At 48.9% G+C, this 17,500-nt stretch overlaps 1 protein-coding gene across 1 annotated transcript in view; it reads right to left on the bottom strand.

The window, feature by feature from the left end:
- ror2 (receptor tyrosine kinase-like orphan receptor 2) overlaps positions 1-17,500 on the bottom strand; it is a 146,751-nt gene that overhangs the window by 47,854 nt on the left and 81,397 nt on the right. The window contains exon 2 of the mRNA XM_063210550.1: positions 17,428-17,500. This exon is cut by the window's right edge and continues 8 nt beyond it. Coding sequence (XP_063066620.1) covers positions 17,428-17,500 — 73 coding nt within the window. The remainder of the gene's footprint in view (positions 1-17,427) is intronic.

Genomic DNA, 17,500 nt, shown 5'->3' with positions numbered 1-17,500 from the left:
GTGTGTAAGAGTGAGAGTGAGAGGGAGAGGGAGAGGTGGGGGAGGAGGGGAGTAAAAGCATAAACAGGGAAGGGGAGTGAAGGAACACATAGGAACGTAAAGGAGTAAGGAGAAGAGGGCGAAAGAGACAGAAAGGGGAGAGGGAGGGAGAGAAGAAAGGAGGGTGAGGAGGAGTGTATGTGTCTGTGTGTCTATGTGTGTGTGTGTGTGTGTGTGTGTGTGTGTGTGTGTGTGTGTGTGTGTGTGTGTGTGTGTGTGTGTGTGTGTGTGTGTGTGTGTGTGTGTGTGTGCGTGCGCGTGGAGGGGGGGTTGGGGTCTTGTGTGCAGTCGAGACCCACGGACTGGAGTGAGATCATGGTATTTGACTGGTTTGGCCACAAATAAACACGCTGCCCTCAGATAGCCTGACGTGCCGCGCAGAGCCAAGTCCTATCTCATGCAATCCAAAACGCCTGGAAATGGGCTGTCGGACTTCGTTTCCCTATTCTCTTTCTCACATCCAACTCACTGCTCTGTTTTTTTTTTTTTTTATTTGTTCGGAGGCAGAGAGGTGAGCCGCGGGTATATCTTTGCAAGTACAGTCCAAGTGCATGCATGTGGTTGAAAGACTGGCTTTCCATTCCGTTGTAATTTAACCGAATTAGATTCGCACATGTATTCGAAACAGCTTTTGGTGGTGGGTGGAGGCCATTTTGTTTTCAAGGTCAAGTCTTTCTTTCGTATGCTCCATCTATTGTACTGTAGTGTGTGATGATGTTCCATTCACTAGAGTCTGCTTTTTTTTGCTCCTTCACGCCATCTCGTCCCACAGGGCGGGATTAAGATTGTGCGCGGCCCCTAGGCTACAGGTTGCTGTGGGCCCCCTCCAAAAGGCAAATTTAGCGACATATTTACATGGACAGTGTTGCCATTACGAGCTAGGGATTAAGAATGGCATGTCTACCAACTGTACTGAACAAACAAAATATATATTTTTGAATAATGCATCCCACACTTTTTTCTTTTTTTCCATTTATGGCCAATCAGGGGGCCCCTGGTAGGTGGGGGGGCCTAGGCTGCAGCCATATCTAGCCTGTGCATTAATACGGCCCTGCTCGTCCCACATGTCTGTATTTATCTACTCAGGCTCACAGTACAGAGCCACATGCCAGACATGAGAAAGAAAAAGAGACACACATTCCAGCAAACAACAGCAAACCATTTCCATGTTGGATCTCACATACGTTTCCATACGAACCGGAGAGAGGGGGGGAGGGGGAGAGGGAAGGAGAGAGAGAGAGAACAAAAACGATTGTTATTATAAGTGGAGCAAAACATTCGCACATCTCTGAAGGAAAAGCGTTCGTGCGTGAAAGTGGAAGAACAAACAGGTCAAGGAGAAGGGCCATCTTTGGCTTCTTTGAAGTGTCCTAGTGAGGTAGAGAGAGTTCAGTGCAGGTAGGATAGGGGATAGTGCTGATAACAGGAGAGAGAGTGAATTTAATGTAATTTCAAGGCATTGCTGTGGTAGACCCTGACCTTTATCTCACTCAGAGTAAGGGGGTGGGAAAGTGTGCGTACGTGTGTTTACCGGTGTGAGTGTGTGTGTGGGTGGGTGGGTGGATGTGCATACGTGTATAAGTGTGCGCACGTGTGTGTGTTTGTGTGAGAGAGTGTGTGTGTGTGTGTGTGTGTGTGTGTGTGTGTGTGTGTGTGTGTGTGTGTGTGTGTGTGTGTGTGTGTGTGTGTGTGTGTGCCTGTGTGTTATGATGGAGGGGTTGCCTTGGTGAAATGAGGGCATGAAGAGTGCAAGTGAAAGAAAGGGAGAGCTACAAGCAGGGCTCCGAACCGGTTCAAGGAACGAAAACGAAAACCGAAAACGAACGAAATTTTATGGAATTTTACAAGGAACGGAAACGGAAACGAAAACGAAATGGTCTTCAAGTGTTCCGGAACAAAAACGTTATTCTGAAATCCACAAACCGGTTAATAACGGTTTTTATTTCGTTCTCTATATTTCATATAAGTGCACGATTTTGTTTGAGGAGTAACCATGGCGACGAGCAGTCTTTTAGTTCGGCTACTGACGTGTATGAGGGGAAACATGCATACAGCAACAGCATTTTGCTTCACCTGAGCTCTTGCCGCCGATTGATAAAATATTGAGGAGCATTGGCCAATCAGAGTGCACTGTGCATTGTATGGAGAAACTTGCTGGGTAAATTTTAGGATGTGCTTCTCCTCAGAGATTTTGATTGGAAACTAGAACTAAACTATCTCTGTTCTCCTGGCTTTCTCGTAGTGATTGGAAGTTGGCTCCAATAAACCCGCCCTAAAGTTGTTGACCACCAATATCAAATAAGTTTTTGTAAGAGAAATTACACTTTACCCGCGCTGTTCTTCAGTCTCATTCACGGACAGTAGGCCTACAGAGTTTTATATTGACACCATGGAAAGAGAACATGTCTTGAGATCGGCGTTGGGATTCCTACAGGGACAGAGTATTTGGACCATACAGTCTATGATTTGCAAAGGAATTGGATAGGCGATTTGATGAACCTAATTCGCAGAGTGCTCTCGAGAGGCAACTGGTGGGTAAGTCATGTTTAGCTTACTACTTGTAATGGCACCGCCGAGTGCCTCGATGTTCAATGCGGTTATGGCAAATTGTTGTGGTAAAGTTACTGAAGTGCTTTTGTTGTGCGCAGCGTATCCCACTGTCGGTTGTAGAGAAGAGAGGTGAGAGCTGGTGTTTTATGTGCTGTAATCAAGGACGTCTTATTTATCTGTTGTGGTGGTCAATGCGGGATAAAGTCATTCGTGGCAGATGGACAGACGCTAGCTGACGTTAGCTGGCCCGCTCAATGTTTCGATGGTTTCCTCAGTAGATTCTAGGCTATTGCGCAATATTTCCTGGCTGTCATCACGAATAACAGGTCGCGTGTGACAACAAGCAGGGATAGAGAAAGACAGCGCATTTGTTGTTGTTTAAGTTATTATTCTCTTCTGTCGTGCAGAGGGCTGGGCTGATGGGATGGACTACGTGGAAACTCTTACTATTTTGTGACGCTTCTGTTGGGCTACAAAAGGTCTCCGGTTTTGTGGTGATGGACTTGCACTGGAATGGTTGGTAGCCGATATCTGAGAGCATATCCGAGGTTTCAGACTATGCAACCTGTCCCTTCTCTAGAACTAGTGACCCCTTGCATCGTGCACATCTCAAAACAGTTTGGGATTTTTTTGTGGAGCAAACTGTGTTCCCTTTACTTACACGTTTCACTTGCTGCAAACCTAATCATGGCCTATTAAATAGAGCTAGGCAAGAACTGAAATCCATGCCTATCGACACCTCTTATTATGCTGACGTTTACCTGCGCTATTCCAGAGATTTTTTTAGGAACTCTCTATGGCTATTTTTTTAAACTCTCTCTGGCTATTCTGTAGGCCTATTGTGCCTCCCTAATCAACATCCACCCACCGCTACTGGGCTGGCATAGGCTACTTTTGATAAGAATTATAGGCATCCGGTTAAATCTGCCAGGATGGATAGCCCATCTGAGTGTTTTTGGGTGTGTTATTATTTTTGAGAATAGCTGTGTAAATCAAGGGGAAATAATGAGTACGTCTATTCTAAGATAAAGTCCACGAAAATAGACTTAATATGGCCGTTAAACACTGCAGGAACGTTAAGAACGAACGTTATTTTTCGTTCCGAACCGGTTCAGGAACGATATTTTTGTGGGGGAACGATTGCAGGAACGAAAACGTTAAACTGAAACTTGCCTGAACCGTTCGGAACGGAACGTTTGAAAAATAATTTCGTTTTCAAGCCCTGGCTACAAGACGGCAACCGGGAAAACAAAAACGTTGTTTTAAGGAGACGTGAAAAAACAAAAGATCTCAGTCTCACTATCCATCCAGCCTAAGCCACATTCAGGCTTGGGAAACTCCAACTCCCATTGTCATTGTGACACAGCACTCCACAGCACACAAGTGAACACTGCACACTGCACACAACGAAATTGCATTTATGCTTCACCCGTGCAAGGGGGCAGCCCTCAATGGCGCCCCTGGGGAGCAGTGTGGCGGGACGGTACCATGCTCAGGGTACCTCAGTCATGGAGGAGGATGGGGGAGAGCACTGGTTGATTACTCTCCCCACCAACCTGGCGGGTCTTGAGTCGAACCGGCAACCTTTGGGCTACAAGTCTGACGCTCTAACCGCTTACTCACGACTCACACACATCATGTCACAACATCGAAAGGAGTGTCCAGCCTCACTCTTAACAACCCAGCCTAGCCCCACGCCACACCCACCCCAACCTAGCACTCCTCAGTCCTTTTTCTATCCAGCTAGTCGGAGCCCTAATTTATAGCCTGATTATCATGACGTTCAAATCTCTTCGAGACTTGGTCGTTCCAAGAGCATAACAAATAACATTCTTAAACGGCATGGTTAACCCACCTCCCTTGGTTTGCTACTGGTCGAGGGCAGAACAGGCTGAGCCAAAGTTTAAACCAAACATTTCTTAGTCCCAAATAAAATGTCTCTGCTTAAACAACGTCACTGCCTTGAACACGCCTCTACGGTGAGAAATGCTCAAAGTTGATTAGTTCCCGACAAATTGGGTGGAGTTCCTGTTGTGGAGGGAACCCGAGTGTACGTGACCAAACAATTTGCCTGAGTGTGTGTAGCTGAGCCGAAGGTGTTGCATCACTGAGAGGGCGGAGCCTGGGTACCTAATTAAGCCAGTCCACCTCCGTTCCACTCTCGTCATAGGTCTAACCCAGGGGTAGGCAATTATTTCAGCCCGAGGGCCGCATTAGATTTAGAATACTGATCGAAGGGCCGTATGCCACGGCGTCAATAATAAAACAGTGTACGCTGATGTAACTTGGCAACAATGATATTCCTGCACATTGTAATTAAATGTATTTAGATGAAGCCTATGTCTTTGGTTAATCTTAAATTTACTTTTGTTTTAGGTAGTATTTTAAGAATGTTGAGTAACCGTTTGAATTTGGATTTAAAAGTCTTGTAAAAGCTCTGGGGGCCACATGAAATGGCTTAGGGGGCCGCATGTAGCCCCCGGGCCTGAGTTTGCCCACATCTGGTCTAGCCGATGACTGACTGCTGTATAGGTCTAATCCAGCTCCAGTCTGCCTGTGCTCGGCCTGACTACCCCCAGTTCCAGTCTGCCAATGGGGGCAGACTCAGAGCCACTGTACTGTGGGGGCCACTGTAACCACAACGCTGCTTCCCAGTCTCATCAACAGCCCCTAAACCACACAGCAGGCCGCTTCTGCAGCACACTAACCCACTGACACAGGGCAGGGGCCACCGACGGAGGCAGGGGAGAACACACATGCATGCACATGCGCACGGATACACGCACAAGCAAACGCACGCTGCATACGCATGCACGCACATGCACACAGTCCACACTCACACACACACATAAATACACGCACATGAATACGCACGCATACACACTCAAGCACATGCGCGCACACACACACACACACACACACACACACACACACACACACACACACACACACACACACACACACACTCACTCACGTCCGCTCACACACACACACACACACACACACAATGCACGCTCGCACACACACACACACACACACACACACATGCACGCTCGCACGTGCGTCCGCTCACACACACACGCTCTCACACACACACTCTCTCACACACGCTCTCTCTCTCACACACACACACACACACACACACACACACACACACACACACACACACACACACACACACACACACACACACACACACACACACACACACACACACACACACACACACATGTACACGGGTCATCACATCCAAGGGCCCATTTGCAGTTCTAACGAGTCTGGTGGAGACTCGGGAAAGGGCCCATTGCCCAGAAAGTAAATTCCCTCTCTGTATGGAAACACTGTGTGGAACTCTTTAACTATTCGGGGGTCCCAAGGACCCAAGGAGACCCGACCCAATGAGTTTATTTGTGTGAATGAGAGAGGGAGGATGTGTGAAGCAGGCGTAGGGGGTGGGGTGGGGGGAGGGCAGAGAGATAGAGAAAGAGCGAGAGAGAGAGAGAAAAGGAGAAATAAGAAGACAAAAAGAAAGAGTAGGAGAAAGAGAGAGAGAGAGAGAGAGAGAGAGAAGGAGAAATAAGGAGAAATAAGGAGACAAAAAGAAAGAGTAGGAGAAAGAGAGAGAGAGAGAGAGAGAGAGAGAGAGAGAGAGAGAGAGAGAGAGAGAGAGAGAGAGAGAGAGAGAGAGAGAGAGAGAGAGAGAGAGAGAGAGAGAAATAGAGAGCACATGCATCCAAAGTCATTGGCGTGGGCAGCCTGTGGCACGGGGCTTTTTGGCTTTGTAATTCTGCAGACGGGGGGGAGCAGAGCAGTGGAGTGGAGCAGCAGAGGGACCAGGGCCCGAGGCAGCGCCTAGAGCCAAGCCACAATACACATACACACTCCGCACTGCACAGCATCACTCCATGTAGAGGACTAATGAAAAGCAGCATAGTCCATTGGGAAGGAAACAAGAAATGGAGGGGCAGGGAGGTAGGTTATACATGTAATTGGTGATTATAGCAGCAGATTAAAGACACTTAAGGAATCCCAAAGGAAATCAAGCACATCTTACTGGTGTTTAAGACACTAAGACAGGACACTTTCTACAGCTCTTCTATTGCAGTCTGTTTATTGCAGACAGTGCTGTGATCGAACGTCTAAACCAGTGGTTTTCAAAGTGTGTGTGTGTGTGTGTGTGTGTGTGTGTGTGTGTGTGTGTGTGTGTGTGTGTGTGTGTGTGTGTGTGTGTGTGTGTGTGTGTGTGTGTGTGTGTGTGTGGTGTGTGTGTGTGTGTGTGTGTGTGTGTGTGTGTGTGTGTGTGTGTGGCAGGGGGGGGGGGTGTCGTTGGCGGTGAAGGGGTGCAAAAATAAATAAATAATTAATGTACACCAAAATAAAAAAACCTACACAATATCCCCATTAATCCAGAACTGTAATCAAGAACTGCATCAATCCCCAAGAACTGCATAATCTATTTCATCTCTGAATTCAGAATTATATCCCAATGGAGCACTTACACACTAGACCTTGACTATGGTTGTGATAATATTGTGGCCCACTGGCTCACGTAAGGGGGGCCTTGGTTACAATACACCAGTATATGGGGGGCCTTGTCATGGTAAAGGTTGGGAAGCCCTAGTCTAAACCATACGGAATGTTCTCAGGCTCATGCCAACAAATGCTGTTTAAAACCTTCTCCAGTACGTGTATGTGGCGTGGGCACGTCAACTTCTGTACAAATATTTTTTTCTATGTCATGGAGGTATGACTTCTACGTGACCCTTTTCTGTTTTTTTTTTCTTTCCTCGTGAATATCAAGCTATACTGTACAGAAACAACTGCGGGCAAAACTTCAACAAAAGTGAGTGTTTGTGTGATGATGTAACAGCTGAAGGTTGTTTACAGTATGCCATATCCACATTATCATGTACATCACACAAACGTACGCACACACACACACACACACACACACGCGCACACGCACACGCGCACGCGCACGCGCACGCACACGCACACGCACACACAGCTCCTGGGTGGGATCTTTTTTTTACAGAGTAGCTCAGGCAAACTGGATGGCACAGAGACTATGGTGAGTCCAGCCACTTACGCAATGGAAACTCTGCAGGCAGGCGGGCAAAAGGGCAAGGCAGTGATACACAGACAGGCAAGCTGTCAGACAGTCAAGCAGGCAGACAAGCAGATAGACAGGCAAGCCGTCAGACAGTCAAGCAGGCAGGCAGGTAGGCAGACAGCCAAGCAGACAGACAGCCAAGTAGTCAGGCAGGTAGGCAGACTGACAGATAGAGAAACAAGCAGACAGACAGACAGACCGACTGACAGGGAAGTAGGCAAGCAGGCAGACAGACAGACAGACCTATCGACAGACAGGCAGGCAGGCAGGCAGGAAGGATCGGGGCCAGACAGGATCGGGGCAGACAGACAGACAGACAGACAAGCATACAGGCAGTCAGACAGAGAGACATGCAAGCAGACAGGCAGGCAGGCATACAAGCAGACCGGATCGGGGCAGACTGGCAGGATTGGGCCCTTAACCACAGAGCTGCATTCAAAGGCTGATGTCATCATCACCTCCACCACCACCTCCACCACCACCTCCCTCACCACCACCCTCACCCTCACCACCATCTTCAGGTTTAATCGAAGTTTCCTGCCCGTGCCCTGTGCCGTTGAGGAATGCACTGGGTTGCCCTCATCTCATCTCGTCTCCTCTCCTCTGCAGCCTCTGTGAGAGCATTGCACTGTAGGCAGTCTGCATGCCTACAGGCTTGCCTGTCTGGCCTCAGCTGCTTTGCGCAACAACGTGGTCAGGTTGTTTTTGAATGCGTGTGTGTGTGTGTGTGTGTGTGTGTGCGTGTGTGTGTGTGTGTGTGTGTGTGTGTGTGTGGTTGTGCATGCACAGGTTGAGTGTGTACATGTACACTACAGTATATTAAAGTAAATGAAGTTTATGTGCAGTGAGTGTGGATGAACATCTGTGTGTGTGTGTGCGTGTGTGTGTGTGTGTGGGCGGCGGCACGTGGGGAGGGGGGGGGCTGGTTCGGTGGAGCGAATCTGCATGCGTGTGTATACTATGCTTGAGTGTGTGTATATACTAGTTGTGCATGTGCTGCTGTGTTAAGGCATGTATGGTCATGTACATGTTTGACAGTGTCTATTATGTACCGGCACTTATTATGTGTGTGTGCACGCTTCTCTATGGATATGCACACGTGTACGCACGTGTGGTCAGATGCATGCTCGAGAGTTTGTGTGTCAACCACATTTGCATACACATATGCACATCCGTAATGTGCATGTTTTTAGAGAGAAAGGGAGAGAAAGGGAGAGAGAGAGAGAGAAAGAGAGAAAGAGAGAGAGAGAGAGAGAGAGAGAGAGAGAGAGAGAGAGAGAGAGTGTGAGAGAGAGAGAGAGAGAGAGAGAGAGAGAGAGAGAGAGAGAGAGAGAGAGAGAGAGAGAGAGAGAGAGAGAGAGAGTGAAAGAGAGAGAGAGAGAGAGAGAGAGAGAGAGAGAGAGAAAGAGAGAGAGATAGTGTGTGTGTGTGTGTGTGGGTGTGTGTGTGCACAAGTGTGGTCATGTGTGCAATGGGAGCCAGAGGCGATAAAAGAGGGAGCCAGTGCTGACAAGTCACTAACAGCAACCGTACACACACAGACCGAACCGGAGCAAGCCAAGGCCCAAGACCAAGCAGGCTGGAAGTGTACTCACACAAGGGTCCGTCGAAGGACCCTCACTTTCTCGTATTTTGGCTGGTAGGGAGAGGAGAGGAGGACGGCAGAGCAGGATGGGAAGGGGGGGAAGGCCCCACAAGGGTGTTTCAAAGGGCCCTACCTGCCTAACGCTAGGGACACATATGCGCAAAGTTGACAACACGAAGCGAACTTCGCCATTCAAGTTTAATATCATGCAAAGGAGGAGCAGATTTCGCCTGCGACGGCCAATCAAATCATCGACATGAATATTTCATTCCATTTGATTTGCCGCGAGGACCTGATGACGGTTGAGCCGTCAGAATAAAACACTGAATTTCGCCTCTCTTCGCTTTGCTTGTTTCACCTGCATGTGTCCCTACTGGCATTACTTTCTTCCTCCATCTTGGGAGTTCTCCCTGAGCCCCCACCTTGTTTTGGTCAGTAGGGAGAGCAGAGCAGAGCACAGCAGAGCAAGGCCCCAGACCAGGGACGTTGGAAGTGTAGAAGGGCCCTCCCTCCCTGCCTCCCTCCCTCGTGTTTTGGTTAGTAAAGAGGAGAGGAGAGCGGAGAGCGGAGAGCGGAGAGCGGAGAGCGGAGAGCGGAGAGCGGAGAGCGGAGAGCGGAGCAGTCCATCGAAGGACCCTCACTTCCTCGTATTTTGGTTAGTAGGGAAAGGAGAGGACAGCAGAGCAGGGAGGAGAGGCTCAAGACCAAAGAGGCTGGAAGTGTTCTCACAAAGGGCCCCTGAAAGGGCCCTACCTGCCTTACTTTCTGCCTCCGTCGTGGAAGTTCCTTTCTCCCTCCCTCGTGTTTTGGTCAGTAGGGAGAGGAGAGCAGAGCAGAGCAAAGCAGAGCAAGGCCGCAGACCAGGGAGGTTGGAAGTGTACTAACAAGGGCCCTTCCAAGGGCCCTCACTCTCTCCCTCGCGTTTTGGTTAGTAGAGGAGAGCAGAGCAGAGCAGACCAGAGGGAAAAACCATTTCCGAGCCCAGGGAAAAAAAAAGGCTTTAATTACTTTTCAGAAGGTTCTCACATTCTCGCAGAGCATTCATCACGGACAAAATACGCAAATCACTCACTGCGCTGTTGGTGTGATTGGAGGCGAAACTTAATAACAATTACACGTCCACTCCGCTCAGCTTCTTCGTAACGCTGGACTGCTGTGTGTGTGTGTGTGTGTGTGTGTGTGTGTGTGTGTGTGTGTGTGTGTGTGTGTGTGTGTGTGTGTGTGTGTGTGTGTGCGCGCCATGGTATTTATTGCTGGAGGCACTGGGTCTAATGTGTGACATGTTATTAATGTTGTCTGCAGTGCGGTAATGAGACCTACTCCCAGAAATAGGTTCAAAAACAAAGGAGGGGTAGGGGGAGTGGGGCGTATTCTCCTCTGCCTAGTGTTCCTCAACACACACACACGCGCGCACGCACACACACACACACACACACACACACACACACACAGTATCCCTCTCCCCTCAACGCAAATTGGGATTAAATTATGTGTTTCAACACACACACACACACACACGCAAACACAAACACACACACACACACACACACACACACACACACACACACACACACACACACACACACACACACACACACACACACACACGCAAACACAAACACACACACACACACACACACACACACACACACACACACACACACACAAACACAAACACAAACCCATACACACACAAACTAAACCCCTCCCATCCACCTTCCTTAGGCCTCCAAAGCGCTCTTCAAAGTGCAGGGCCTGGGGTGTAGAGTGAAATTAAACACCCCTCTTTCCAGGCCCCCTCCTTTGGCCTGCTCCTCTCCTCAGCTCCTCCACACGCACGCATGCACACACTAACACCTTAACTCCACACAAGCCAACACACATTCACACACACACAAACACACACACACACACACACACACACACACACACACACACACACACACACACACACACACACACACACACACACACACACACACACACACACACACACCACACACACACACACACAACACACACACACACACACACACACACACACACACAAACACACACACACACACACACACACACACACACACACACACACACGATGCGCATACACACACATGCGCACGCACGCGCACACACCTTAACTCCACACAAGCCAACAAACATGCGCACACACACACACACACCTCAGCTCCTCCACAGAGGTGTCTGCTCCCCTCCTCTGCTCCACCAAAACGCACACACGTACGCACAGACACACACACACACACACACACACACACACACACACACACACACACACACACACACACACACACACACACATACACACACACCTCAGCTCCTCCACACAGGAGGTGCCTGCTCCCCTCCTCTGCTCCTCCACTCTGGTCAGGAGAGGTGATGTATGGCTCCTCTGAGCTCCTATCCATCACTGTTGCTGCGCAGCATCCAGCCAGCGGTGCTGCGTTACCATGCCTGCCGCGGCCGAGACAGCAACATCGGATATCACCGCGGGAGGCAATAGCTTCATTTTCATCCCCCGCTCTCCCTCACTTGTTCTCTTTCTCTCCGACTTTCTCTTTCACACACAAACATTCTGCCTCTTTCTCTCCCCGCAAACACAAACGCAGTCTCTCTCTCTCTCTCTCTCTCTCTCTCTCTCTCTCTCTCTCTCTCTCTCTCTCTCTCTCTCTCTCTCTCGGCCCATTAGACACACACACACACACACACACACACACACACACACACACACACACACACACACACACACACACACACACACACACACACACACACACACACACACACAGAGAGAACACACACACACACACACACACACACACACACAGAGAGAGAACACACACACACAGAGAACACACACACACAAGTTCACTCTCTTTCACTGACATTCTCTGTCCTGGCTGCCTGTGTCTCAGGGGTGAGTGGAGTGGAATGGTGAACCAAGTCTTCCTTCTCTCTTCCTCCTGGGCCCTTTGCCACCCCTTTGGCTGCCCCACACAGGGCCCAAAACGACACCACCACCAAACCAGACGAGACCAGAGCAGGCCGGGCCACATCGGGCCAAGCAACACTCAGCTGTACAAATGAGAATGTGCAGAAGTGCGTGCTGACATGTGAACAATCAACTCACAACTGTTGTAGTTGGCCTTGCTCTACCTGTAGTCTACAAATTTCTTTTCTTCCTCTTGGAAGGAACTGAATTGAACATTCCAGGTTTTGAACCGTCCAGGTCCAGGTTTCGAACCGGTTATTTCCTTATTTGGTAGAGGACTTTGTAATAACTTCCTTCCTTCCTATAGTAAACATTTAGCTAGTAATTGTTTAATATTGTGTTCGTGTGTGTTCGTGTGTGTGTGTGTGTGTGTGTGTGTGTGTGTGTGTGTGTGTGTGTGCGAGCGTGCGTGCGTGCATGCACAAGCGTGCGTGTCTGTGCACGTGTGTGTCCTTGCAAACACTTTTGTTTGTCGTTAGCAACAGTTGCTTTTTTCACCGCTGGTCATCAGTAAATCATTTGTAACAAAAACATACTGACAGCTGTATCTGGAGGTCTCCATCTGTCTGCATGTCTTAGCTGGTTTCAAGCTGGTGTCCTTATTTCCCTCCACTACGCAGCAGTTTGGGTTCCAATATGGCCGTCGTCACACACAACAAACACAAATACATGGAGACTAACAATGCGACACACTGGTATTGTTAGTTAAGCACAAAATCGCGACGAACAAACACAAACTGACGGGATTGTTTCTGGCATAATGCAGCTAAATCAAGCATAAGCCATATGCTTATGCGCTTTTCTGCGATTATAATCTTCCGAGCCCCACGCAGCAAGTGATCTCAATCATGGAGCTTGGCTGGCTTCTCTTTTTCAGTGCACATCTGTTTGTTTTAAAACGAATGGTTAAAAAAGCACAGACGCAGAGATTGGAGCCTTTGCAGAAAAACTGTGACTTGCTTACTTTCTAACCCTCCGCACCCCCTCCTCCCCTCCACCCCCCCTCTTCATAAGAGAGAGCCTGTTGGCCAACACAAACAAAATCCTCCGCGGCCCAGCATTCCTTTTTCATACACGAGTATTAAGCAGACCCATGCAAGGAGTAGTGATGGGTTTTTCTGAAACCGTGCTTTTGAATTATGTACGTACGCCAGAAAGCATGCAAGGCAAGCAACATATGAGCACTGCCCCAGCCCCATTCACTCACACATACACACACACACAAAAATGTATACACACCCATGCTCGCACACACATGTTCGCGTGTACACACACACACACAAACATGCGAACACAAATGCACACACGCACATACAAGAATACAGAGAGGCACACGCACACGCACACGCACACGCTTTGGGAACGCTGTGTAAAGCTGCTCTTATAAAAACTCCCCTTCTGCAATCTGCAGACCTGCCCAGTTCCGATATGGCCTGACGTCTGACCAGCGGAGCAGAACTTTCCGCAGTGATCATTATGTAATTAAGACCACTAATACTGGCCCCGGTTTTCAGAGCACATCAGACTGCCTTAAACCCCCCCCTCCCCCCTCGAGCCACTCAGAAACTTAAAAACACCCCTCTTCCAAAAACATCCCTTCAAGGCTTTACTTTAGTTTTTTCCCCCCTTTCCAAACCTTTGTTGTTGTCTAGTGACCGGTGTTTGCTGTACAACTGTACTATTCTTGGCTTACATGCATTAGAGCCGCATTTTTAAGCTTTTGAGGTTCAGGGTTTATATTATGTAGGCTGCAATATGTGATTGCCATGTGTACACATTATCAGGGCCGCTGCCGCTAGCTGCATCCAGGACAAAGTCATCTGAAAGGGCCACCCCACCCAATACATTCAAAGTAATGAGGATCCAATTATGGGCCCCCTATCTCCCAGGGCCAGGGACAGCTGACCCCTTTGTCCCCCCTTGTATGTGTCCCTGTACGCTATACTCAGCGCAGCTTAAAAATGTCGGGCCGTACTGGTTACACTGTTGTTTGCTGTACAACTGCACCATTCTCCACTTTCAGTACATGAATAGGAACAGCATTTTGTGCTTTCGGGGTTCATTGCTTACGTTAGGGAGACCCCAGCTATGCGTTTCCCATGTGTACCATACACTACATTCACTGCTGCAGCTTAACCATTTTTCCCCTCCTGGTCATTGTTGTTTGCCATGCAACTCCGCTATTCTCGTCTTACATGCATTACAGAGCTTTTGAGGTTCAGCGTTTACGTTTGGGAGACCCCAACTATGCGTTTACCATGTGTATTACTACGCCCACTCACTACGGCTTAACAATTTGGGGGGCCTGTTACGCGGTGTTGTTTTCTTTTAGAAGGCTTCTCTTCTCAGAGCGAGTGAGTGCCCGCAGGCCTCTGTGCTGAGCAGGAGGAGAGGATGCAGGGTAGTTGAGAGGGAGAGAGAGAGGGAGAGAGGAGAGGATGCAGGGGAGTTGAGAGGGAGAGAGAGAAGAGAGAGCAGGAGAGAGAGAGGGAGAGAGGAGAGGATGCAGGGGAGTTGAGAGGGAGAGAGAGAGGGGAGAGAGAGGAGAGGATGCAGGGGAGTTGAGAGGGAGAGAGAGAAGAGAGAGCAGGAGAGGAGAGAGAGAGAGAGGAGAGGATGCAGGGGAGTTGAGAGGGAGAGAGAGAAGAGAGAGAGAGAGAGGAGAGGATGCAGGGGAGTTGAGAGGGAGAGAGAGAAGAGGGAGAGAGAGAGGAGAGGATACAGGGGAGTTGAGCGCCCTATCAGGACCTGGCGCTTTATTCCGGAATAATTGCTTCCTCGGTTTGCAATCAGAGGCCCAGTCAAGCGTGTGTGTGTGTGTGTGTGTGTGTGTGTGTGTGTGTGTGTGTGTGTGTGTGTGTGTGTGTGTGTGTGTGTGTGTGTGTGTGTGTGTGTGTGTGTGTGTGTGTGTGTGTGTGTGTAGGGGATGTTGGTGTGTGTGTGTGTGTAGGGGATGTTGGTGTGTGTGTGTGTGTGTGTGTGTGTGTGTGTGTGTGTGTGTGTGTGTGTGTGTGTGTGTGTGTGTGTGTGTGTGTGTGTGTGTGTGTGTGTGTGTGTGTGTGTGTGTGTGTGTGTGTGTGTGTGTGATCATGCTGTTGGCCAGGAAAAGAAGGCAAAACTTCAACACCAATTTTGGGGGAAAAAAATGGATTTTTGGGCACTGATCCCAAGGTAGCCAGACAGTAAAACGCCTACTACAGTATTCCGAAAAGTGGATCTCTTTAAAGCAGTCCATGAAGTCAAGGACACCCGTCGGTTTGCGATTAAGATAAAAAACTATATTTTGCAACACTTCATAAGTTTGGTCTAAAATGCATGCTGAAACACTCACAGCAATGGCTTTCAACAGATGTTTCCCGTTGGCGTAGTTTTGGCTACAGTGTGTGCAATGTGTGTGTGTGTGTGTGTGTGTGTGTGTGTGTGTGTGTGTGTGTGCATGAATATATGCTTGGGTGGTTGTGCACCATAAATGTGTGTGTGTGTGTATGTGTGTTTCAGCACTACGTTTGGAAAAAGTTAAACTTCCCACACCACACCAATGCTTTTGGCCACTTGACCAGTTGAGGACAAGCCCAGAGCACGAGAACTTGTTAAAAGAGAGGAAACGCTAAGTGACTTGTCGGGGACTTGGAGTGTGCCTTGTTCTCTTCCCAACATCTGACTAAGAGATGGTGAAAAGAGTAAACTTTGTCTTGGGGAAGTGCCTTGGCACCCTCATACACACACTCTCTTCCTCACTCGCAAACCAGCTCACACATGCATGCGTGCACACATGCACACATGCTCACACTCACACAGGCACACATGCGCGCACAAACACACACACGTGCACATTGACAGTCACAACTAATAAGTGACTTGGAAGGTGCCTTGTTCCCTGTCAAGCCACCGTCACCAAACCCACCGCCTCCCACCCCTCCACCCCAAGGAATCCCCACCCAAAGCCAAAACCTTGCCATTCCTTTCCTTTCCATGTCTTTGTTTTTTTTCATCCGTTGAAGGGAACTTGGATACACACTATACAGAGTATACACCCTCTTCGCTTTACGTCTTGGCTTCACTCAACCACTTGTCACGCAATCATTTTATTAAAAGAAAATAAAAAGGGGAAAATAACCATCTGTATTGGTGATTCATAGCGGACTGTCTCCATGACTGTTCAGTAATCTTAAGTGTGAACCCCCGAAGCTAAGATGACGATAGCTCACACAACGCCTTGTGTCATCTGACAAACACACACACACACACACACACACACACACACACACACACACACACACACACACACACACACACACACACACACACACACACACACACACACACACACACACACACACACACACACACACACAAATCAGTCAAGGCCAAGTAGGGCCAAGTCTGACAACAACGTTCCAGAACTTTGGGAGGATTCTGATGCAGGAGTTCTGAACGGAGGCCATGGCAGTGTCTGCTGTAGATTATGGCCAGACTGTAATTCAAGTTGGACCAGATAAAAATAGGCAGGTTACAACAGCTCATTATCCCCCTGGGAATGCTCATCCCAGCTTTGGATGATTTGAAATAAATCAGTGATTGGGGTGTTTGTGTGTGTGTGTGTGTGTGTGTGTGTGTGTGTGTGTGTGTGTGTGTGTGTGTGTGTGTGTGTGTGTGTGTGCGTGCGTGCGTGCGTGCGTGTTTGTGTGCACGCCTATACTGTATGTGTGTGTGTGAGAGTGTGTGTGCGTGTGTGTGTGTGTGTGTGTGTGTGTGCACGTCTGTACTGTATGTGTGTGTGTGTGTGTGTGAGAGAGTGAGTGTGCGTGCGTGTGTGTATGTGCATGTGTATGTGTATGTGTGTTAGTGGTGGAGGTATGAATATGTAAACTAAGTCCCCTAAGGGCCAGCAGCAGCTAAGGGTGTACAAGTGGAGACGAGTGTGCGAGTGGAGGCTTGCGGTGAGCACCAGAGCGGTACCTTCTGAAGTGGGCAGGTGTGTGTATGTATACGTGTGTGTGTGTGTGTGTGTGTGTGTGTGTGTGTGTGTGTGTGTGTGTGTGTGTGTGTGTGTGTGTGTGTGTGTGTGTGTGTGTGTGTGTGTGTGTGTGTGTGTGTGTGTGTGTGTGTGTGTGTGTGTGTGTGCAGTACCTTCTGAAGTGGGCAGGCCTCCACTCTGGGCCTCTGCCAGTGGCTCAATCTCTCCAGATTCAGACAGGGTCAC

This window comes from Engraulis encrasicolus, chromosome 11 (genome assembly GCF_034702125.1).
Source record: "Engraulis encrasicolus isolate BLACKSEA-1 chromosome 11, IST_EnEncr_1.0, whole genome shotgun sequence".
In the NCBI taxonomy this organism is placed as follows: Eukaryota; Metazoa; Chordata; class Actinopteri; order Clupeiformes; family Engraulidae; genus Engraulis; species Engraulis encrasicolus.
This window is presented reverse-complemented; position numbering and strand designations above follow the sequence as displayed.